The 23,248-nt window shown below is 43.6% G+C and overlaps 1 protein-coding gene across 13 annotated transcripts; it reads left to right on the forward strand.

Moving 5' to 3' along the window:
- Positions 1-496: 496 nt before the first annotated feature.
- synj1 (synaptojanin 1) lies at positions 497-23,163 on the forward strand. 13 transcript variants are annotated; one of them, XM_044041595.1, is made up of 34 exons: positions 497-544; positions 1,359-1,519; positions 1,755-1,841; positions 2,345-2,612; positions 2,750-2,975; positions 3,513-3,596; positions 3,770-3,847; positions 5,926-5,987; positions 7,332-7,428; positions 7,768-7,943; positions 8,019-8,100; positions 8,206-8,358; positions 9,285-9,450; positions 10,397-10,420; positions 10,841-11,032; positions 11,295-11,379; positions 11,581-11,721; positions 11,807-11,999; positions 12,680-12,838; positions 12,958-13,114; positions 13,219-13,336; positions 13,438-13,650; positions 13,733-13,811; positions 13,909-14,074; positions 14,165-14,347; positions 14,481-14,516; positions 14,769-14,897; positions 15,028-15,066; positions 16,234-16,275; positions 16,961-17,016; positions 17,608-17,797; positions 17,882-18,204; positions 18,459-18,482; positions 19,756-19,927. In XM_044041595.1, the coding sequence occupies exons 2-33, from the start codon at positions 1,396-1,398 to the stop codon at positions 18,477-18,479; spliced, it is 4,149 nt and encodes a 1,382-aa protein (XP_043897530.1). In that variant the 5' UTR covers positions 497-544; positions 1,359-1,395; the 3' UTR covers positions 18,480-18,482; positions 19,756-19,927. The 13 variants fall into 13 exon arrangements, with proteins under 13 accessions (XP_043897530.1, XP_043897517.1, XP_043897518.1 ...); XM_044041582.1 differs by lacking the exon at positions 18,459-18,482 and having other exon boundaries at positions 19,756-23,163; XM_044041583.1 differs by lacking the exon at positions 18,459-18,482 and having other exon boundaries at positions 9,294-9,450; positions 19,756-23,163.
- Positions 23,164-23,248: the final 85 nt, after the last annotated feature.

Below are 23,248 nucleotides of genomic sequence, written 5' to 3' on the forward strand. Positions count from 1 at the left end.
CTTTAGACGGAAGTAAATAAAACCTTGCACAGATATGCAACATAAGTCACATAATTAATTCTCGGTAATTATTACCAGCAATATACTGTATTGGTACGGAATCGGTGAGACAATTATACACATTTATACGTTTACGTAACAATAAAGCTACTGTAAATGCCACCAAATACACTTCCGGATTTCATAATAATAGTATCTGTTTTATTTGTTCCGTTCGGCAGAAAAACAACGAGATTTATTTTGCATGTAGGTAAAGTGCTAAGTGCTCATACACTTAGATGTGTTTTGTATATTAGTGTAATTCATTGGTGCAGCAGTCCAATATAATTATAAATTTGGTGTTAAAAATAATTTATTTTGAAAAACGGATGTAGACAGGCTCCTACTGAATATTACGGTAGTAGCAAAGCCGTTGCTGTGATGACTGCGTGTATTACGGTAACGTCAGGTAGGCGTGCTTTGCGTCGGAATGTACCATTTCGCCAACACACTGGGAGGGATTTTGTTGTGACAGCAGTAGAGTCACAAACCGGCGGGGGAGACGGTAAGGATTTATCCATCATCATTATCTCTGTAATTAAACAAAACATAAGACCGTGAGATAGCGCTGTTAAAAAACACATACAATTTAATATATTATACATGTACGAATCGGTCAATTGCATTTATTAGGAAAAGCAGAGTTTGTCATTCCGGTCGCGCAGGTAGGTGCCACCACGAAAAGATCTTAAGCTAGCGAATGATAGCAATCCCTGTAATCAATCTAGGATACTTGGCTAACGTTACCAGCTAGCGTTAAACAAACAGAAAGCTACTTTCTCTTTGGCTCTTCATCTCTTTCGTTGTCGGCTTCTTATCACACCAAACCCTGCCTTAAAGTTAGCTGGTGGGTATAACCGCTAGCAGTAGCTGCGTCTGCTGCGGTTGTGAACGTTAAGTCGTGACTGTCTGTATCAGGATGGATGATATTTCAGCCTCCCGGCCTGACTAACGTTATGATACACAATCATAAATGCCACAGCTGCTCACTTTAAAATGCGATGTGTTTTGTGATATGAATGACCGTCTAGATAGTATTCTGGGAATTAGATTTCACAATTTTAAAAGTCAAGTCGCATCGTGCAATTTATTGCCCAATAACACAACATATTTCCACATTACATACGTGATTCATTGTGAATCCGAAGTGCATGCACAAGTGTCGAATGAACTGCAAACAGAATGATGCTCGTTTACAATTCCTCTTTGTTTCCGCCAATTTGCATAGTTGTTACCAATTTGCACACCACACACATGCATTGGCTGATTTGGTTTTCTCATGGCTGATCTGATGTCTTTCGTTGTTTTTTGGTCTCCAGGTCTGATCGTAGGCTTTTTTTCCATCTTGAGTCAACAATGGCCTTCAGCAAGGGATATCGCATTTACCACAAGCTGGACCCACCCCCCTACAGTGTCATAGTGGAAACTAGGACCAAGGAAGAATGTCTCATGTTTGAATCGGGCGCTGTTGCTGTTCTGTGTAAGGGCATATTGCTTGGTTGCATGGTTATAAGCCTATAACCCTTGACTCAAACAAAGCAGCTATAAGTTGAGCGGAGAGAGATACATCATCTCCTTGAATAATAATTGAATGCTCTAAATGAATAAGAACTACCCTCCATCTTCAAAGACATGCATTGTTCTGCCACAATATTAAAAAACCTGTTTCTGTGTCATGACTGATTGATGCTTATTGCTTTTTGTTTGTGTTGTAGCGGCCGCAGAGAAAGAAGCCATTAAAAATACATACACCAAGATTGTAGACGCCTATGGAATCCTTGGAGTCCTCCGCCTAAACCTGGGTAAGAAACGTCACAAACGTCTTCTTTATTTGTTGCTCGTTGTTGGAGAATTGTCCTGAGCGGTGCATGGTTCTCATAAAGTTTCACGGGGAAAGCCCTCTGGTTTGTGACACTGTCACTGCTTATTTATAAGCTGCTTTCTGTTGTCCTCTGCGTGACCTTGGAGGCCCTTGTTATCACTACAAGGAAAAAGCTGTGTCAAAGATTATAGCTCAGCCTTATCAATGGCGGAGATATGACTGACCTGTGTTTTTGGATAATTAGAATTAGTTTTATTTGCACACACAACAATTTAGTGATTTTGAATTTGACCTGCATTTAATTTGAATTTGAACTGGTGGCCTTCTGGTTACAAGCCCAATTTCCTTCCACTGCTGCATTTTTTTGTGATTCTGTAATGCAGTTATTTATATAAAAACACTCCCCATTGTGGGACTAATAAAGTCTTATCTTCAATCCTATTTGTGTAAAAATGCATGTAGTAACCCACTTTTAATCTGCAGGTGACTCCATGCTCCACAGTCTGGTGGTCGTGACAGGATGTAGTTCTGTGGGGAAGGTCCAGGAGTCGGAGGTATTCAGGGTCACACAGACGGATTTTATATCACTGAAGAATGATCCAGGAGATGAGGACAAGATCGCTGAGGTGCGAAAGGTCCTGAACTCTGGACACTTCTACTTTGCCTGGTCTTCCACTGGAGTCAGCATGGATTTGAGTCTTAACGCACATCGCAGGATCCTAGAAGATACGACGGATAACCGCTTCTTTTGGTGAGAACCATGAATTGGTTTCTGAATGTGTGACATGGCGACACAAATCTGCGCGTGAGGTGTGAAAATGAACTGTTAACACAGAATGTGTTTTTTTTTGTCTTTTTACTTTCAAATCTGTCTCAATGATTAAAAAGGAACCAATCTCTGCACCTGCATTTGAAACATTACGGCGTGAACTGCGACGACTGGCTGTTGAGGCTGATGTGCGGCGGTGTGGAGATCAGGACCATCTATGCCGGCCACAGACAGGCCAAGGCCTGCATTTTCTCCCGCCTCAGCTCCGAGCGAGCCGGCACTCGATTCAATGTCCGAGGGACAAATGATGATGGACAGGTGGCCAACTTTGTGGAGACTGAACAGGTGAATCACATTTCATAGAGCTTGAATGGGCTTCTTTCTGTTTGTGAAGTGAGTCATGATGAAAGATGACTTGGACTTGCAGTTGTTTGGTGAAATGGTGAAAACGGTATATCAGCTGAGTCAGTGTGTTGCATAGAGAGACGCATTAATCGAAAATGCAAGCTTGTGTTTCTGCTCTTTGAGAGGAAAATGACTCAGTGACTCAGATAGCAATTTGTCCTGTGGAAAGTTCCTGTCTGTGGAAACAAACAGGAAGCTGCAGGTTGTGCAAAGTAACTAGAACTACTTCAGTACAATTATATACCATTAGCGTAATTACCAGAGAGACGGTCTGGATTGGAAATCAACATCAGAGGGTTCACAAGTGCAGCACAATTTGCAGCTTTTTTGTGGTAGTCTAGTTTTCATAATCGTTTGTGATTATTTGGAGATGCATTTATCATAAGCGCGTTTTTTACGCAAATATGTCACTAATGTCTCTGTGTTTTGTCACTTTGCAAACAAACCTGACGATGTGTTCCTCTCGTCTCGACACAGGTTATTTTCCTGGACGATAAAGTCTCATCCTTCATACAGATCCGTGGGTCAATTCCTCTTTTCTGGGAACAGCCGGGAATCCAGGTATTTAAAGAAAAAGAAAAAATCCGTACCACATCAACATCTTTGATCTCACCATCAAAGAAGAAGCTACATGAAACCGTTTTTACACAATGTAAAGGGTTGTAAAGTCTCCTTGTTATTGTGTCATATTCCTTTATCCCATATTTAACACATTTTGTCCATGCTGTGCTCAGAAAAAGTCCATTAAGGGTGTTTTGTTGCAACTGAATGAGAATCGGAACCTTAATGGACTGGATGAAAACCCCCACCTGGTATAACCCCCTTTTTTGGCTCTTTGCTGGTGCTGGCGCTTCAAGGCTGCGGTTGGGAATAGTTCTGTGCAATGCCAAAGAACAGGGGTGAAAACTAAAGCAATCCTAATTAGGATTTATTTTGCCCACATCCTGTACACAAAACCTGCACAGAAATATACATTTAGAGCTCTAAAGGAGGATCAACCACTGAATGTACACTATCATCAAAATGACTGATGCTCCCTGTCCTGACATTGCACAGACTGGTGGATTAGATCAGATGTGGGGGAGGTTCATGATAGATATTTGGTGAGAGGTTGGTAAAGGGCATTTTTCTGTTTTCCTCAGCTCCCAGACTTCTTTGGTCAGGTGAGAGCCTGGTCTGAAAACATCCCCGGCCACCGTGCTTCCACTCAGACTATAAATGTTCCCCAAGCTGCTGGATAAGTGTTAAACTCATAATAAGGAAAGGCTGTGGCATTCACAAATAAGCCAAAGACCAAGATTAGTCACCTTTTCACACTGCATGGTGTTTGGGTTTTGTTAAAACTCGGGGAAGTTAGCTTGGGGTTGTTTTCAGACTGACCTGTAGTCCTCCTGCTTAAAAATCACCGTTTTAGCTCCTTGACCCCCAACCAGCTGTGGCTTGTAAGCTTACTTTCTCTTACCCATACTCTCCAATTCATTCCTTGAGCCAGATAGTTCCGGTTTGATACAGAAGACTAATTGAGAATTAGATTACATGACACATAGTTGTAAATTAGATAAAAAAAGAAGATGTAAAACAGTGAAGTTGTTGGTTTGCTCCCTCTTAGTCAGTTAGTTGTTAGAGTCCTGGTTGACAACAGATTTTTACGTCTCTCTCATAGCCGTTTTGGAAATCTAGAGGATATTCACAAATGCTTCTGCATTCAAGCATCTACTGTAATCAATTCCATTTCAGCTTCTAACATTGTGATTAAAAGACGGCCATTAGTGTCTTTTGTCAAGGACAAACCTTGCATACATAAAAAAATGACGATATGACTGATTAAGCACCTGTGTAGCAATCGGGGGTTTTGGTCTAAAGCTTGCAGCTGTAACCCAAGTCCTTTCCGATGTCATGTCAGGAAGTTATTAAATATGCATAGCGCAGACCTGCATGACAGCAGAGATGGTGAGGAGTGACAAAATGGCAGCAGCATGAAGCAAAAATGCCTTTGCCTCCCCCTGCCAAACACACAGGAGTGAGATCCATGCTGATAAGGATACGATTAGCACCCACAGTGCAAAACAAAGTCAGAAACAGAGACCAGAGTTCAAGGAAAAGGAGAAAATCCACACATGGACACAATGAGCGTGCACTCAACAATGTCCTGAGAAAAAAAAAGGCCAGTGGTAATGATGAATGGCTGAATGCCACTGTGACAGTAGAAGGAAGTGAAACAGAAGGTGGCAGGAAGTTGTTGTTGTTTTTTAAATCTGGTGACATGATCAGCGATTATGGTTTTATAAGTATCAAAGACAGTAGCAAGGGTTTAGGGTTATATTAACTCGTTTATTTATTGCACATTTCACCTCAACCACAAAAAAGGCGGAAATATTTTGATGCAGATGCTCCCTGTAACTTTTCCCTAGTTGTATTTGAATGTGACCTGTGTGAAAACAAAGCCTAATACGACACAGACCTAAAAAAACGACTTTTAATGAACAGTAACATAAGAAGAAAATAGGCTCTTTTTACAATGAGGTGAGAACAAGTTAGGACCTGCAGTTTGGATTGAGCTGGTCTCACGGTAATAGCCAGTAAACGTGTGTCGTAAACCTGTGTCGTCATGCTCTCTGGTGTTTCTCATGCCTTAGTCAGCATCAGGATGATTCCAAAATGAGAGGGAATGAGTGAGATAGAGGCACAGACACGTTCTGTAAAGGTGTTGGGAGTGAAATGACAGATGATGAGATAAGATGTTTTCTGGCCATCTGCAAAATGTGTCTGTATGTCTGTGTGTCTGTATGTGTGTGTGTGTGTGTGGGTTTTCCATTTTATCATATTTGCCAAAAGAGGACGTCGTGACTTGTGTCTTCTTCTTTTCCTTTGTTTCGTCTCTGTCCTGCAGGTTGGCTCTCATCGCGTCAAACTGTCGAGGGGATTCGAGGCGAACGCACCAGCGTTCGAAAGGTAATTAAAATGTTCTGTATGTGTACACAAAAGTGTGTGTGTGTGTGTGTGTGTATATAACAGTTTCCAGCTGCTTAATCTGGCCTCCAAAAGAGCACCACTCCTCTGATGCTCACTGGACACTATAATTCCACACTCACTGCCGCTGCTGTTGTGCAAATACAGCAGTGAGAATCTCTCCAGGCTCTTGAAGGAGATGAAGTTAATTGAAGTCTGTCCCCACAGACAGGTTTACTGCACGGAACAGAAAGGACACATTAGTAGTTCTTGATTAGCTTTCGACCTCAGCAACCTGTATTTTACAATTACCGGAGACGGCTGCTTTGTGAAAGTCCCTCCTCCACCTTTTGAGCGCCTCTTTTGGAAGTCAAATTATTTTATAACACAACGTCTTTGTGACAGAGCGTTTTCACTGGAAAGGAACACAGCATGAGATAACACGTTGTTTCCGTTTGTGATGATGTTTGGTCGTGCAGCTTTAAAGGCGATTAAACCAAATGGACAGGCCGTAAGATCCAGACCCAGGCCCTCTGGAGAATAGATAATTGCTCTCATCACTTAGCCACAGCTGGATAATTCCCTGCTTTTCTGTTGCTACTCTTTATTTGTCTCGCCAATGCTGTTCTGTAAAGACAGTGAGAGCGAGTGGTTGTTTGATTTCCAGATAAAAGGAGAGGAGGCTACAGGACTGAGCTCGGTATTTTTGCCGTGTTTTTGCCAGCTTTTTTCAGATCGCTCAGTTCACATTTCTTATAGGGCTGGGCAATATGGCTTTAAAATAATATAAAATAATCCTTTTTTTTCTGCAAATGACAAAGAAATCATTCAAAACAATGTCCCAACTTTCAGGGATCTTATCTTACATACATACGGGTGCCAACAGGAAGCATCAGCCGTGTAAGTTAAATACAAAACCGGTTTTCATTAACAACAAATTCTCCGAAAAAACAAACGTGTAGTGATCGAGAAAATCCATTTACCGTACCGCCCAGCCCTTGTATCTTTAAATGGAAAGCATGTATTATATAAACACAGACAGCCTTGGGTTCATATCTCAGTTTTGTCATGTTTAATGTTGTGCCTTTCTATATATATATATATATATATATATATATATATATATATATATATATATATATATTTATATATATATCCATTATCATTTTTAGTTTTGTTGTTTTTTTTGGCTTTGCACTGCCTTATCTTTTTGTTCCACACCGCACGTGCAGCTTCACGAAACAAAAACACGCTTGCATATTCGTTTTATACCAATACCGCACGTGATGACTTCACTTCAAAGTGCCAAATTAGGAAAGGTAAATGCCTGTGATGTGTATTTTCCAGACACTTCACTGCTCTGCGGCAGTTGTATGGCAATCAGGTGATCATCAACCTGCTTGGGAGTAAGGAAGGGGAGCACATGCTCAGCAAAGCATTTCAGGTGAGAGGAACCGTTCTCTGTCCGTCAACATATGATGCTCCCTTTAGTTATACGTCTTTTTCAATGCTTTTAGTACAATTACACAAACCAACAATTTTGGTACGCTTTAAGCGAAACGACCTGTGGTCCCTCGTGTCAAATATTGCTTTTAAAATGTGTGTTTTTAGCATCTCTTCTTTTAACAAGGAAGCATGTTTGATTGTTTTTATGAGATGTCAACAGCCACAACTGCCTGTTCACTCATGAAAAATATTTCCGTAGAATTCAAGCTATGTATTTTATGTCATTTAAATAAGTCAGTTTAAAAAATCTTCTTCTCTATTTTTTTTTTTTTCCCAGAGTCATCTAAAGGCATCGGAGCACTCAGCTGCAGTGAAAATGGTGAACTTTGACTACCATTACAATGTGAAGGGAGGCAAAGCGGACAAGCTCCACAGTGTCCTCAAACCCATGCTTAACAAGTTCCTAGAAGAGTGCGGGATCTTCTACTACACCGGCGAGACGGGCATCGCAAGGTAAGAATTAAATACAAATGTTTATGATGTCATGTTTTGTTGTTTTTGTCTCAATCTGTTCACACGTCTTTGAAGGACTCAGGGTGGGACCATCAGGACCAACTGCCTGGACTGTCTGGATAGAACCAACAGTGTACAAGCCTTCTTTGCCCTTGAGGTAAGATTGATGTTGCTATGGCAACCTTGCATTGCTTTGGTCAAAGTCCATTATCTTACGTGAGGATGCTTTTACTGGAACCCTCTCTGCTCCTCACGACTCCAGATGTTGCCAAAGCAGCTGGAGGAAATGAGCCTGACGGAGAAGCCTCAGCTGGTGGCTCGGTTCCAGGAGGTTTTTCGGACCATGTGGTCGGCTAATGGAGATTCCGTCAGCAAGATCTACGCCGGCACCGGTGCCCTGGATGGCAAGGCCAAGGTACACAATATGGAAACACTGAATACACACAGCTGCGCGCTATAATCGGAGCCATGCGGGCGTATTGTCGTACGATTGAAGTAGGATTTGGATTGTAATGGAGTTGTGACGGCTAATCAGTTTAAGTAAACTGATTAGAAACAAGAAAGCGTAAAGTTAACGACATGCTACAAGTTTAGAGAAATTCTGTGATACTATCATATTGAATTCTCATGGGATGATGTGCTGTGACTGAGAGAAACTCAAAATTGCACTCAGTTGACCCCAACAACTCATTGCCTTCTAACTGGGACCAGTTTTATCTTAAACAATTGAGGTTTAAATATGTTGAACTTAGTAATAAAGTATGATTGCGCGTGCCGTGACAGAATTCCACATGAGCACTTGAACCTCTGTGAGTAGAACTGAGTGCTTTTTGTATCTTAACTCTCGTGTGCTGTCTCTTCCTGCTGTCCTCTGGACCTCTGTTCCCGTGCGGTAAGTTCACAAGCCCGTCAATGTTGTTTTGGTGAATCATTGATGACAGTGTCTGCGGGTTTAATGATTATCATGGAGGATGGAATACAGTAGATGGGACCTCTGTTATCATGTGTCTATGGACACCACATGATTTTATCCCCCTTAAGGTTTCCCGGGACCTCTTTTTGTTCCTGACTGATCATTTTCTCACTGTGGTATCATTTCAAATTGTTGACATCTGCTGTGTTGATTGATTGAACGAGGAGGAGTCTTATCAAATGTCTCACATATTGGCAGTGAAAAATTAAAATGTTGCACATCAATCATGAAAAATGATTTATTAAATCATTCACAGCAGGTTTACATGGCATGAATCTCTCTGAGGTGTCTCCCTTTCCCTTAAATTCTTAATTGTATATATTTGTATACTTTTTTGTAATTTATGTGCATGTGTCCTGTTTCATTAGGCCGGGAAGCTGAAAGACGGAGCTCGTTCTGTGACCCGGACCATCCAGAACAACTTCTTTGACAGTTCAAAGCAAGAGGCCATAGACATCCTGAGGCTGGGCTCCACACTCAACAGCGATTTGGCGGACAAAGCGCGGGCCTTGCTCACCACCTCAAGTCTTTATGGTAACTCATGACGCAGCTTTTTAAAAGTCCAGTGTGTAAGAATTAGTAAACTGCAGATTTTAACTAGGGCTGAACAATTAATTGAAATGTTATCGCAATATGGCGTACTGCAATTTTCAAATCACACGAGGCACAATATGTGTTGAAGCCAAAATGTGTCAATTTTAGATGAATTTTTGTCCGGATCTATACACATCTTATTCACAGATCTGCAAAGATATCACACGGTAATCATTTTAAGTATGTTTTTCAAATGAAAATCATATCACAATCGCAATTCCTGTCGAAATAATCGCAATAAGATATTTATTCAAAATTTGTTCAGCCCTAGTTTTAACAAACTGGAAGTCTCCTTTGTTTACTCCTCCTTTTATCATTAATGTTAGCAGTAATGGAACTACGGTGGCCTTCATGTGCCAGAAAGGATGTACTTCATATCCTGTATATTGTAAAATTTCTCTACTGCTGGCAGACTTATTCTCAAGCTGTCAAAAGCATTTATTTTTAATCCAAAGCAAACATATACTTCTGCAAATCCCTGCTAATGAACCCCTCTAAATGTTACACACTGGTCCTTTTAAATTAATTTAAAAAGATCACAACTTGGCGGGACGTAATTTATTAAAATTGCAACAGCTCCATAACTTTTATATTTTGTATTTGTACCTTTCAAACTAAATTCCCCCTTTGCTCCCTCAGGGGTGAAATAGTTTGACTAACCCTGACCAGTTCTGGCCTGTATCTGTAACTCTGTCAGCCAGAAGCGCCTCTGCACAATAGTCGGGTTTGTCTGTGCGGTAGTAGGAAGTGTAATCTCTCTGTGTCAGCTCTCTGTCGCGGTTAGATTAATGCTGACAAATGCTCTGCTCGCATTATCTGTCAAAGCAGTGGTTTAACCCCGCCCTTCTCTTCCTTCTCTCCCACCTGCTCACGCGCACAATCATAGTAACTGAGCCCGTCTTACAATCAGGTAACGGACAGACTGGCCTCCAGTGGACGGATCTCGTCCTCACATACTGGTTTTATCATCTGTGTTTGCTCCTCTTTGTGTTTCATTCATATATCCTCCCTGTTGGTAGTGGTTTTTACGCTCTGTTGCGTCTTATTTGGCTCCTGCAACGGTGGAATACCAATTACCAATGTCAATTATTGGAATTTCGTCTACATTTCAGTAAAATGCAGATGAAATGCCTTCCATGCCCCATTTTTTTTAGAACATTGTTGTGGATTTCCTTTGTTGTATTTGGATGTTGTATCTTTACTTTTTGTTGATTTTGATGAGCATTTTCCTTTTCCTCATTTCCCCCGTAAGTGTGCCACCCTTCCCGCAGACACACAAACACTCAAAAATCTTTCGCACACTAAATCAAACTCTCCTCACCATCTCCAGCCTCCCCGAGAGTGCTGCTGGGAATGTGTCAGAACTACCAAAAATACACCAGGCCCAAGCAGATCCGAGTGTGCGTCGGCACCTGGAACGTCAATGGAGGCAAACAGTTTCGCAGCATCGCTTTCCGCAACCAGACGCTCAACGACTGGCTGCTGGACGCTCCAAAGAAGGCGGACTACGTTGAGTTCCAGGGTATGTTGGCATTGCTTTACGTGATGGTGAATGTCATCTCGGGCTGCAACGAACAATTAATCGAGGAGTCGTTATGTCTTGTTTTGTCTGAAATCTGAAAACTTGACTTAGTTATGAAAAAAACTTGAAAGGAAAATGTTTTTTTTAATACTTTTGTCTAATGTCTTGTTCATTATCGATGCCGTAATGAGTTAAGTTCTTATCTTAATACAGCTTCGTTATATTTTACCCGTCACTCTTGTGTGTGTGTATTTCCTTACAGACAGCAAAGCCAATCCTATAGACATCTTTGCCATTGGCTTCGAGGAAATGGTTGAACTGAACGCTGGCAACATTGTCAGTGCCAGGTATGTGTGCAACATCCTAACCTGAAAAAAACCCACACAAGTTAATGCTATATTAGTAAAGATACTCCACCCATGGACTCTAATCCTTACCAACTTTTCACTTAACCGGACCTAAAGGCCTGAAATAGAAATCTGATTATTGCTATAATGTGACCTCATTTATTTCCTTCTTTATAAGCCGTCTTTCTCTTCTTATTGCAGCACTACTAACCAGAAACTGTGGGCAGCTGAGCTCCAAAAAAACATCTCGCGGGACCACAAGTATGTGCTGCTTGCTTCGGAGCAGCTGGTGGGAGTATGTTTGTTTGTGTTCATCCGCCCGCAGCATGCGCCCTTCATCAGGTATGAACTCGGCACTCTTCACGCGCGGATGTAATCAACTTTAATCGCAGGTGCGCTAACCTGCGTCATGTGCTTCGCGTTCCAGGGACGTCGCCGTCGACACTGTCAAAACCGGAATGGGTGGGGCCACGGGCAACAAAGGAGGCGTGGCCATCCGCCTCCTCTTCCACACCACCAGCATCTGCTTCGTCTGCTCCCACTTCGCTGCCGGCCAATCACAGGTCAAGGAGCGCAACGACGACTATAATGAGATTTCGCGCAGACTCAGCTTCCCCATGGTAAGCTCGTCCGTCAAGCCTGCCTCATGTACGGTCTGAAGGAGGTAAAAACATAGAATTATTCTACTTTTCCACTAATAATAGAGGATAGCTTTGGACCGAACTGTGGGCAGAGATGATGAGCTGTTTGGGCACATCGGAACTGCGTGATTGACCACCTCAGCTAATAATTGCACGCAGCAAAGCACAGTGAAAGAGGCTGTCAAGTACTGGCTTGTAGGATTTGGCATTTATGGATGAGGCTTTCTGGTGCTATTTGGATGAGCAGGCGTGCAGACGGGGTGAAGTCAGGTCAGTGATATCTGTCAAACGGTTCACTTGACAGGTTTCAAATTTGGCCGGTGACTTGAGGGCATCAGATCTGATCAGATTAGCATGTACTGTGTTTAAATTGAGTAAGCACAGCGAGTAATAACACACCCCTTTTTGGACACTTGGAGTCATCAGGAGAGCACGCACAACACACACACACACCCACAACACAGTCTGTTCACACGTCTGCCATCAGTGAGACATGACAAGAGTGTGAAATCAAGGACAACAAGGCTCACAAACGATTCAACAATACCTCCAACACTTCCACATACACTAACTATTCTTTATCTGTAGTTTTGTTTATTTATTCTTGATCTGTACTTACTATATCATTCATGCATAACCGAGTCTGTCTTCTCCCACAGGGTCGCCTGCTCTACTCGCACGATTACGTGTTCTGGTGTGGAGACTTCAACTATCGTATCAACCTGCCCAACGAGGAAGTCAAGGAACTCATCAAACAGCAGAACTGGGACGCCTTGACGGCCGGAGACCAGTTGTTTGATCAGAAGAGCGCTGGAGCGGTACGACCCACAGAATATTTGTACATTTATAGCCGTAGTTGACACCGAAGAGGTTTCGCTTTCTGTGACCAGAAAGCATATTGGTTGATGAGAAACTTCTCTCTTCTTTTCTTCCGCAGGTCTTCCGGGGTTTTATCGAGGGAAAGTTGGATTTTGCTCCCACTTACAAGTATGACCTTTTCTCTGAAGATTACGACACCAGCGAGAAGTGCCGCACACCCGCCTGGACCGACCGCATCCTCTGGAAGAGGAGAAAGTGGAACTTTGACAAAACAGGTGTGACACAAAGCTGCTAACCAAATTATTTTGCTAACCAATTTATTTTGCTAACCAAAAATAAAAACTAATAATATCTATTTGCCTTCATGTTTGTTCTGCAGCTGAGGAGATGAATGTAGTCGGTGCAGCTTCTACATCTGAGGATGATGCAGAACATCCTTGGAGCCCAGGCACTCTGAAATACTATGGCAGGGCCGAGCTTAAAACCTCAGACCACAGGTAACTAAAATCGATATTGTTCACCTGTGCAAGTAAAGTTCTCTGCAATCCGTGACAACTCAAACCAAGTCATAATTTTGACTCTGACCCTTTGACTTCAGGCCTGTGGTGGCAGTCATTGACGTGGACATTCTGGAGGTCGACCCCGAGGCTCGGCACCAGGTCTACAAAGATGTCATCGCCCTCCAGGGGCCCCCAGACGGAACCATCCTGGTCTCGCTCTGCACCTCCGGCCCCGAGGACTACTTTGACGACGCACTCATAGATGAGCTGCTGGACAAATTTTCACATTTTGGGGAGGTGATTCTCATCAGGTAATCCTGCTGTAACAACACAGACGGACTTATGTCACCATCAGACACTTAGACCATATTTAATGTGTCCTCCTTTGTGCAGGTTTGTTGAGGAGAAAATGTGGGTGACCTTCCTTGAAGGTTACTCTGCTCTTGCTGCACTGTCTCTCAGTGCGTCCACTGTAAGTCATCGCTCCTTAATCGTAGCATGTGAAATATGTTTCTGTCTCTAAACTTTAAACTCATCGTGTGACTGTATCTCAAACACATCATCTCTAGGTCCTTGGTAAGATGATCGACGTCCGTCTGAAGAGTCCAGGCTGGATCAAGAGTCTGGAGGAGGAGATGAGCGTGGAAAGAATCTGTGGGAGCATCCCCACCTCAGCCAGCTCCACTCTGCTTGCTGAGGACACAGACATGGGCGATGATGATTACGACATGGAGGGTGAGCACTGACGTAATTCCGACCCCCTTTACTTTGAAATGATAGCTGTTGAATGCCAGTTTATTCCCGACCTCTTCCATTCCGCACCAGGCGACGTGGACGAGGAAGTGGAGGAGATTCTTCCCCAGCACCTACAGCCTGGAGCAGGCTTTGGCCCTGGATCCTCTCCTCTCCCCTCCCCCCGCAGTAGCCCCTGTCCCTCCCCGACCCATGGAGAACCAGCAGCTCCCAGCAGACCCAGTCGCGCACCACAACCTCTCCGACCATCACAAGGTGAACACGGTGAAAGCGGCGTGACACATAAGTGGAATCACCTGGCTGAAAGTCCAGACTAATTCTATGCTCAGGTTGCAGCCTGCTTGAACGTAAACTGTAATTTTGCTCTGTTTGTAATACGTGGAAGCAGATTTAAGTCCATCAGCGCTGAGGAAAGAAATTCCAGGTAATGTGTAACGTGTGTTTTAGACTGAGTTTCGTGCTAGGAGGCTTGTGTTGTGTCTGTTCTGTCCTTCTGATGCTTGTTTTATACTGAAGTGTTAAAATGTGTGCAGTGGCCTTTTCCTTGGTCAGCAAATGGCTGCTTGTTCAAGGAAATCTGAGTGTAAATAAATGACTAGTTGCTCCTTGGTTGAACAACTCAATGTTCACTTTTCAACTTCTTACACATTTTCTTTGTTTTTATTTTTAATTCCAGGGCCTCCTGTTGACTTCCAGCCTGGCGCCCCTACATCTCTACCACTGGAGCCCAGACGCCCGCCTCCCCCTCGTCCCAATGCCCCGCCAGCCAGACCTGCGCCCCCTCAACGTCCGCCACCGCCTTCAGGTAAATTATCCCACGCGAATCACACAATCGGAGCAACTAAATAGCATCCTTCGTTTGACATATAGGGCATATTTCATTTCTCCACGTTGTTAACATTTTTCACCTTTATCCCACGTTATCCTTCCTGAAGGAGGCATGAGTCCTCTTCCGGTTAGAAAGGACTCTGGAGGTAAAGTGCTTGTAGTGGAGCTGTTTGTCTATGTGCTTACATTGCTGAAGCATCCAAAGTAGTGGCTGCTGTTTCCCATCAGATCCCCGTTCACTTAGAATCACATGGCTTTAGTGCTGATTCAACAAGCTCTCATTAAAATGTCTTTGTATTTTTTCAGCCTTTTAGTTAAGATAACATGTGTAAAATAATAAGTATTAATTAACTTACCATACATGAGCGTGATTTTAGTGAGTATTAAATTAGAAGTTTGTGTTGTCGATGATCTGTCGTTGAAAGATTGAGTTTGCAAATCCAGTTTGTGAAGTCAAGCTTCCACGATGTGTGATTTTTGCCTGGTGCGAGTTGGATAAAACTATGGTGGCTCTCGTCTGCAGTGATATTTACAACTGTGCCCCGTCTGTGGTGTGAGAGCGTGCTGCTGTAAACGTGTTGTTTGCTTTCCTAGATAATTAGAATTTATTAAATGTGGCTTTTATTTATTTATTTACTTTTGATTCTTTTTTTTTTTGTCATGTACCTTGCACTACTTTATTTTGAAAATACTGTTTGCCCATCTTTGACTTCAAGACTGTGGTGAATGTCGCAGCCCACAGCTCGGTAGGAGAGGCAGCGAAGGTAACTGGTGGTTGTGTCTTTGAAATGTCACCTGATCCCTGTAGTCTTACACCAAAGAGATCGGTGTTATTGACGCTGTTTTATTATTGATGGTTCACCGGTGACCCATTGTGCACCAACGTGGGCCACCTTAGTCATGTGTGTGTTTGTGTATGTGTGACAGACATGTGCTTGGTAGGCTGTTGCAAAATTGTGTTTAGCTTTATTATCCTGGGAGTGAGGCAGAAAATAAAAGTCTGTTTTTCCCTATCGAGATGTTTTTTTATTATTATTTTTCATAACATAAGAATTGGGGATAAAGAAGAAACATAGCACGAGTTAAAGAAACTCAAACTGGGTTTGAGTGGTCTTCATTTAAATCGATCTCGGGGGAAATAAATATTCAAATGTCATCATCTCAGGCTTCATTGCTCTGCTGCATTATTACCACCACATGCTAATCTTAGTGCTTCTTGTTACGTGTCGTCATGGGGAACATCTGCCTTCTGTGATGGGTATTTTAATTTGTTTATAACAGTAATGTGGTTTGGTTTCCTTTGTGCTGCAAAGGACCAAAAAGCCCTGCTCTCTCTCGGCCAGACGCTGCTGCAGGTGAGTCCCCCGAACCCCCATGACGCTGTAAGACTCGAGTTAAGGGATTTTTACTCAATCAGTCAGTGATCTAGAATTGTATTTGTTCTTTTAAATCTGGTCTTTGTTTGGTGTTTACTTGTGTGAGTGAGATCGGGGAAGGATTATCATTCTCTGTCTAGGATGATCTCGTGTAACGTGTTTTTACTCACTCTGTGACTTTGGCCTGTCTTCACCTAGCCTATTTGCACAGTTTGTTGTCTGTGTGTGGTCGAGCTAAATCCTTTTGTCACAGCGAGGGTGTGTGTGTGTGTGTGTGTGTGTGAACAGAAGCTCTAAGGTGACGTATCACACAGAAGGAGACACACAAGTGGCGTGGGAACACGATCACAGGCTCTGAGAGGAGCTCAGTGAGAGAATAGTCAAAGAAGAGGTGTGTGTATGTGTGTAAGAGCTTTGTCGTAAGCAGGTGGTGCAAAGAACAAACCCTGCCTCCCCACAAGGACTCCTGCAAGTCAGGAATGACTGAGTCATCGTTGTCATTAATAATAAAGTCAGGCACAGAGATTTTGGTCTGTTATAGACCACAGAATGGGTCTGCAGTGGATTCATTTGTGATTTTGGTGCAGTATCAGTCACTCCTGCTGTTGCGTGATTAATATTAGACTCATTTTGTTATCGGTGTGTCTGTTTTAACATTTTGCAGGTCGAGGCTCAGCAGCTGCAGGATCTCCTGGACCTCCCGGAGGTGCTCCCAGACCGGTGAGATCACAAAATCTGAGGATGTATTCAGACGATGGCAACGCTGCGTATCGATACCGTATACTTTTCTTTTTCTGTCTTTATAATTTGGTCCTGCAGACACTTGAACACAGAGGTGAGATAGAGAGTTCTGAGGACAACTGTACTTCACCACCAGAGGGCAGGCTCCTCTGTTTAAACCAATAAATCCCTGACAGCAAACCTGGCCACAGCCCTGTCACTTCAGCAGTGTTTTGCTGAGTCATGTTCCCTCATTTACACTGACCGATGTGGCTGTTGCTTATCTGTCGTTCTCATCGATTACGTCAGTGAAAGTTAAATCAGAAGTAAGTGTCAGTGGAGCTTTTGATTCTCCACTGGTTGATGGAAACCAGTCAGGAATCAAGACTGAAATGCAGCCTCTGTGTTTTCTAATTAAAACGGAGAGTCTCTCAGAGGCTAGGGAAGCGTGAGTGGCAGGTGTGTCTGCACCTGCAACTTTATTCATTTTCTACAAAAACAGAGTAATGTGGATATAATAGAAATGGAATGTGACTATACTTTTGAAGATTTCTTATTATTTCATATTATATTCCCTTTTTTGTCTTCTAGAATATCCCTCCTCGAGCAGGGGTGATCAGTATGCCGCCACAGTCTCGCCCGACGCCTCCCTCTCACCCCGGAGCACCCAGACCTATACCAGAAACGCACCCAGGGGCCCCTCGGCCCATCCCAGACACTCACCCTGGAGCCCCGCGGCCTGTGCCTGGTGCCCCGGAGAAACCAACTGACCTGCCTTTGGGTAGCAAACTTGATCATCAACACTGTAATATTATCAATGCGATACAGTAAATAAAACCTTTAATCCTGCTCTGGTTCTCCCCAGGTCCTCCGCTCTTAGGACCACCTCCTGCAGTGAGACCCCAGGTTCCATCACAAATGCCCCCACCGGCTTCGTCCCAACTCCCACCACCGATGCAGCCCACACTCCCAGCTCCTCTCCTGCCACAGCAAGCTGCGGCTCCTAAAGCAGGGCCTCCTCCTGCTGCAGCTCCCTCTCCTCCTGCTCCTGCTGCTGCTGCAGCTCCTGCTGCCACCGTTGCTGGAACTCCGCAGGGTCTATCTTCTCCTAAACCCCCACCACGTTCCCGCTCCTCTCACGCCCTGCCACCCGATGCTGCCAAGGCAGAGACGGCCCCAGCTGCACAGGTTGGTGCCAACTTAGTCTTTAAATGACAAATTTAAGCAAATTGACCAAGGACAGACATTTACCTTGTTCTTATGCTTGTAGACAAGTCCTGCATGACAGATGACTGTATATTTCATGCTGAATTCTGATAATAATCGTACGTGGAGCTTCTCTAAGAGCTTCTTTTCTGCTTCATCATCAGATGAGCTTACTGTAGTTGTCTGTCATTTTCCCTGCTTTTGTCTTTCTGATACATTTGTCTCTCTCTCACAAGCCGGAGAAGCCCTCAGGGTGACAGGTACTTTATATTAAACCACCTCTTTGTCTCATCATCCGTCCGTAGCACTGCCGTCCTCTGTTAGGACATAATCATGCATTACACCCAGCAACCTCCTCCACGTCTTCTTTCTCTCATTTTGTATTTGATTTTTCGTTCCTTTACATCACCCACAGTTGTTTTTGTTCGGTCGACATTTCAAACCATAAATAAGTTGAATGGGAAAAAAAGAAGCGAATGAAAATGTGATGTTTGTCGTTGGCCATTTTTCCCTTCACTCGTCCTTTCATATCTGCTCACTCTGCATCAGGGCACATATGCAACGACCTCACGATTCAGAAAATGTTTCTTTTTTTAAATTATTATTATTATTATTATTATTGTTTGTATAACTTCACTCATCTGTGTTAGAGTTAGTATGTGGATTGTGATACTGTACATAAAGGAGCCAGCAGATCACATGCCCGTATTCGTTTTATAGGAATTAGATTAAAGGCACCCTGTGGAGTTTTTGTGGGTCAGTGTTTTGAAGAGCAGGTCTTTGAGGGTGATGCACTGCAGAGGGAAATAATGCAAATGTGTAGTGGACGCACGCCATGAAGCACCAATATGTAACAGTAGGTCAAACAGCTGCACACATAAGCCATTTGTCCACCTGTGTGGAGAATTTGGTTTGGTGGACATTCTTTATTCTCAGCAGGAGAATCACTGCAGGACCGAGGGAAAAGGGTGGCACTTGGATACATCTATTCAATCGCTCACATACGGCCCCTATGGATACTCTGCACAGAATGTCTAAGCTTCAGTGCATGTCTGAAAGTAGCTATAATTAGTTTCTCGCTATACCTGCATGTCCATTTACCCTTTGTGTCATTTTTCTTTGTCCGCCTAAAACGGTTTTGCTCCAAAACACATTCTCGGGCCAGTTTATCCGTTTGGGCACGGCGGCCTTTGCAAAGCAGCGATATATATATATATATATATATATATATAGAGTACATATAAAAAGCTCATCTAAGGCTATAAACTGATGGGTAGCAGTTACAATTTGCAACTTATAGGATAATTCACATTTCTATAGATTTTTATGGACGTACTCTAGTTTTAAGTACCAAGCACTGAATTGTTCAAGCTCCACAGGGAATCTTTATGCTTTAAGGTAAAAAAAAAACCATGCATTTTAAAATAACTGATCGGGACTATAGTTAGTAAAACATTCCAGTAATTAGCTTTGGTTTTTACACTGCAGTTGTTGTGACTGCTGAATGGTGTTTTTCTGTTTTCTTCACCTTAGACCAATGGACTGAATGGAATCCAAAGCGAAGCACAATGGAAGCCTGACCCCTTCGACACACTTGCATCGGATTTCTTCTCCTCTTCCTCGTCCTCCTGGCGCACCACCCAGTCCCTGACCAGAGGTTCTTCTCTGCGTGCTCCCCCCTCCGTTCCTCCACCTTTATTTACTTCCAGCACTCTCCCTTTATCCTTCTCCCTCCAGCCATTCGCCCTGTCAGACCAGCAGGCACTCAACTCCTCATTGTCGTCCTCCTCACTCTCCACCCCGTCACCGTCTGCCTCCACATTGCTCCCGCCTCCTCCAGTACCGTCTCGCAGTCGCTCACAGGAGATGCTCCGCGCTTCCCCCAACCCCTTCCCGACTGACCCGCTTCCCGCGCGACCCAGCAGCACCAATCCCTTCACGGGACCTCTGGCGCCGCAACATCAGCAGCACCGCTCGCTGACCCCAGACTTCAGCACCCAGCGTCCCGGCCTCACGCCGAACCTTCACATGTCCCTTCAGCCGCTCATCCCCACCCCTGCTTCAGCTGCACCTGCACCAGCCTCCCAGCTCCAGAGGACCATGTCACTTTTCACACCATCATCCACTCGCAATCCCACACCTGCTTCTCTGCCCCCCTTCACCCGTGACCCATCTCCTGCTCTTTCCTTGCCTCTGGCACCGCCCTCCTCTATTCCATCCCGCTGCCAGCCTCCTCCAGGAGGAGGCAAACTCACGCAGCAGTGGGTCACTTTCGATGATGATTTTCCATCCACGACCAAAACGTCACGTCAAACCCCCATCTTCCCTTCCGCTTCCCTCGTGCCCCAAACTCAGACTCAGCCTTCACTCTCCGCGCTCGACTCGGAGCCCGACTGGTTGTCCGCACCCACGTCGGTATTCCCGACCCCTCCTCCTCCCGTCCCAGCGAGAACTGCAACTGGTAACCCAAAACTCCCAGAGGCGCCCAGTGACAGCTGCTTCTTCCCCAGGGAGACGACAGAAAGATAGGTTCACCCTCAGTGTGTAAAGGGCACATGGAGATATGTATAGATCTATGACAAATGTGTATATGTTTGTGTGTATAATAGAGACAATATTTAAGAAGTACAGACCATTCCCCCCCCCTTCGTAATCACAGGAAGTGATTTATATCTGGTGTAGTAACATTGTGTTCCAAGTTTACCACAGATATATTTGCTTGTTCCCTGTTATTAGCATTTATTCTTGAATTTATTTTTATTTGTAGCAGCACACGTGTCCACAGTACACAGTTATACAAAAGTATATCTTTGCGGACAAATCGTTTTCGTGCGAGCACCGGTGCAATATTGAGACACACCTCACTGGCGGCCGCATTCGTCGTGCGAGGTTTCACTTTTAAATTAACGTCACCTTCTCTTCATTTACTAAAGATCTGCGGTCGGTATCCCTCGTGTCAGATTCTCAGAGTCGTTTTCTCTGAAAGCTATGCACTGCAGGTTTCGCGAAGAGGAAATCGTCCTTTTTCGGTAATGACTGAAAGGTTCACATTTTTAACGTCGTGTGTGCGCTTTGCTTTCGTCATGAATGTACTTTATAACTGCAGCAGCATGAGTCGGTGTCATAGTCAAACTGGTCACTGCCGCGGGACTGATGCTCTGTTATATCATCTCATCCACTCGATAGTCAGACTTTTTGCGCTCTCTTCTTCATCATTCTGTCTAAAGGTCTTAAAGCTTCGCTGGATATATTTTCTCGCTCTATATCAACCTCATACATAGCAGTTATGTATACATTTACGTTTTCAATTTGGAAACTGCTCGTTTACGGTGCGTGCGTGTGTGTGTTTGTGATGACCGTATCATTGGTTTTGCACACTGTAACTGATACGCACTGATGCTGTTTGTGCTCTCTTGGTTGTATTGTTGTCAGTGGCCGAGTGACAAAAAGAAAATGTGCAGACGGAACTTCTTTTCCTTCACCTCCATTTTGATTTATCCAAACTCATACTCTTGTAGATACAGAGGATGTGTGTGTGCTTGTGCGCGTGGACTTCTGTTCCTGGAAGTATGATGTAATTTGAGTCTGTGGGCATGGCCTCGAACACATGCTGTGCATAATAATAATAATAATAATAAGAGGGCACATTTTTTTCTGACTTTGTTTACAGGCTTAAGTCATGCTTTTAATTTCCAGGAACATTTACTCTAAATAATCTATTGTTGATACTGTGGTGAGAAGTAATGTGTTGTGTTTGAGGTACATATTGTCCTGTTTATGTGTTTGACAGTGTTTGTGTTTGGCTGTGCGTGCGCGTGTGTGTGTGTGTGAGTGTGTGTGTGAGAGCGTTCTCCCCCCAGGAAGTCTTCTCATGTAAGAACACACTGTGTATTTCCTTACAGGCTCTCTGAGTCTAACAGCCACTGTATTAACTCACTCATGGCTGTAATTGTGTTTTGGGGCTGACAACAACAGGCATCACTGTATGTGAAATATTAACAATACAGTACAAGGGGCTTTTTCCCCTCCGTTATATCGCCTGACACAGATGGAAGCTTACTCGTCACTTGCACTGCAAATATTGACTCAAATATTGACTCAGCGACACCGTAAGCTCGCACCAAAACACATCACCACGCGAACATCCCCATCTGGCCATTTGTTGTGTTCTTCCGTGACCCACATTCCACACAGGAGTGTGATTTGAGTGTTGCAGCTTCCGCAGGTTCACCTGTGATATTTGACCCATTGCTGTTGAGGGTAACTGTTACTGAGCCTCACTGAAGGTGTGCGTGCGTGTGGTGTTGTCAGTATTTCTTTGACGCTGTACGACTTTACTCTTTGACTGCCGGTGAGTTTTATAGGTCAGCAGCCAATGATAAGCAATATGTGCGATGATGTAAAGGATCAGCGAGAGCGTAATCCCCCCCTTAATATAACAACTGTCGGCTGTTGCAGATGAATCAAATGTGGTTTCTCTGAAATCTCCAGGAAGTCATGTAACCGGCTGAAATATCTTAAAAAAGCATTTTCATGGTTTATGGAGCATTATAAAGGTATGAACCAAGAAAATACCAGCTCAATAATGCTTCTGCGCTCTGTTTAACCATATGAATATAATAAGACACTATATCTGCATTAACAGTAGGTGACTAGCCAGTGCTTTGTGTCATTGTTGTCATGTTCCAGGTTCAAATTTTATAGGAAACAAATCGCTCCTTTTGTGAGGTCATCGTGTCGCCTTTTTATGGCTATAACCCCCATAGTAAATAAGAGTCTGTGTTGTTGAACATATTCTGTACGTATTCAAGAGAAAACATGAAGCTGCGGTTCATGTTAAATATCCAGCGTTCCATATTTTATGTGCACAGCTGATTGCACATTTATGTATGAAGCAGTTTATGTTGTATGTATGCAAAAAATAAATGTATGTTGACCTGAGTGTTGGTGTCTTTTCTTTTTTCTAGTGCATAAAACCACATACATTTACTTAAAACTTTGTTTTGGAGACATTTGTGTGTCTACA

The sequence above is a fragment of the Solea senegalensis genome, linkage group LG13 (genome assembly GCF_019176455.1).
Source record: "Solea senegalensis isolate Sse05_10M linkage group LG13, IFAPA_SoseM_1, whole genome shotgun sequence".
Lineage (NCBI taxonomy): Eukaryota > Metazoa > Chordata > Actinopteri > Pleuronectiformes > Soleidae > Solea > Solea senegalensis.

Excerpts from the sequence above, each read along its gene's own strand:
- synj1 (XM_044041582.1), top strand. The coding sequence starts at position 1,396 with ATGGCCTTCAGCAAGGGATATCGCATTTACCACAAGCTGGACCCACCC. Across the intron at positions 3,597-3,769 it reads GGGAACAGCCGGGAATCCAG|AAAAAGTCCATTAAGGGTGT; the intron begins GTATTTAAAGAA and ends TGCTGTGCTCAG. Across the intron at positions 18,205-19,755 it reads AGACGGCCCCAGCTGCACAG|ACCAATGGACTGAATGGAAT; the intron begins GTTGGTGCCAAC and ends TCTTCACCTTAG.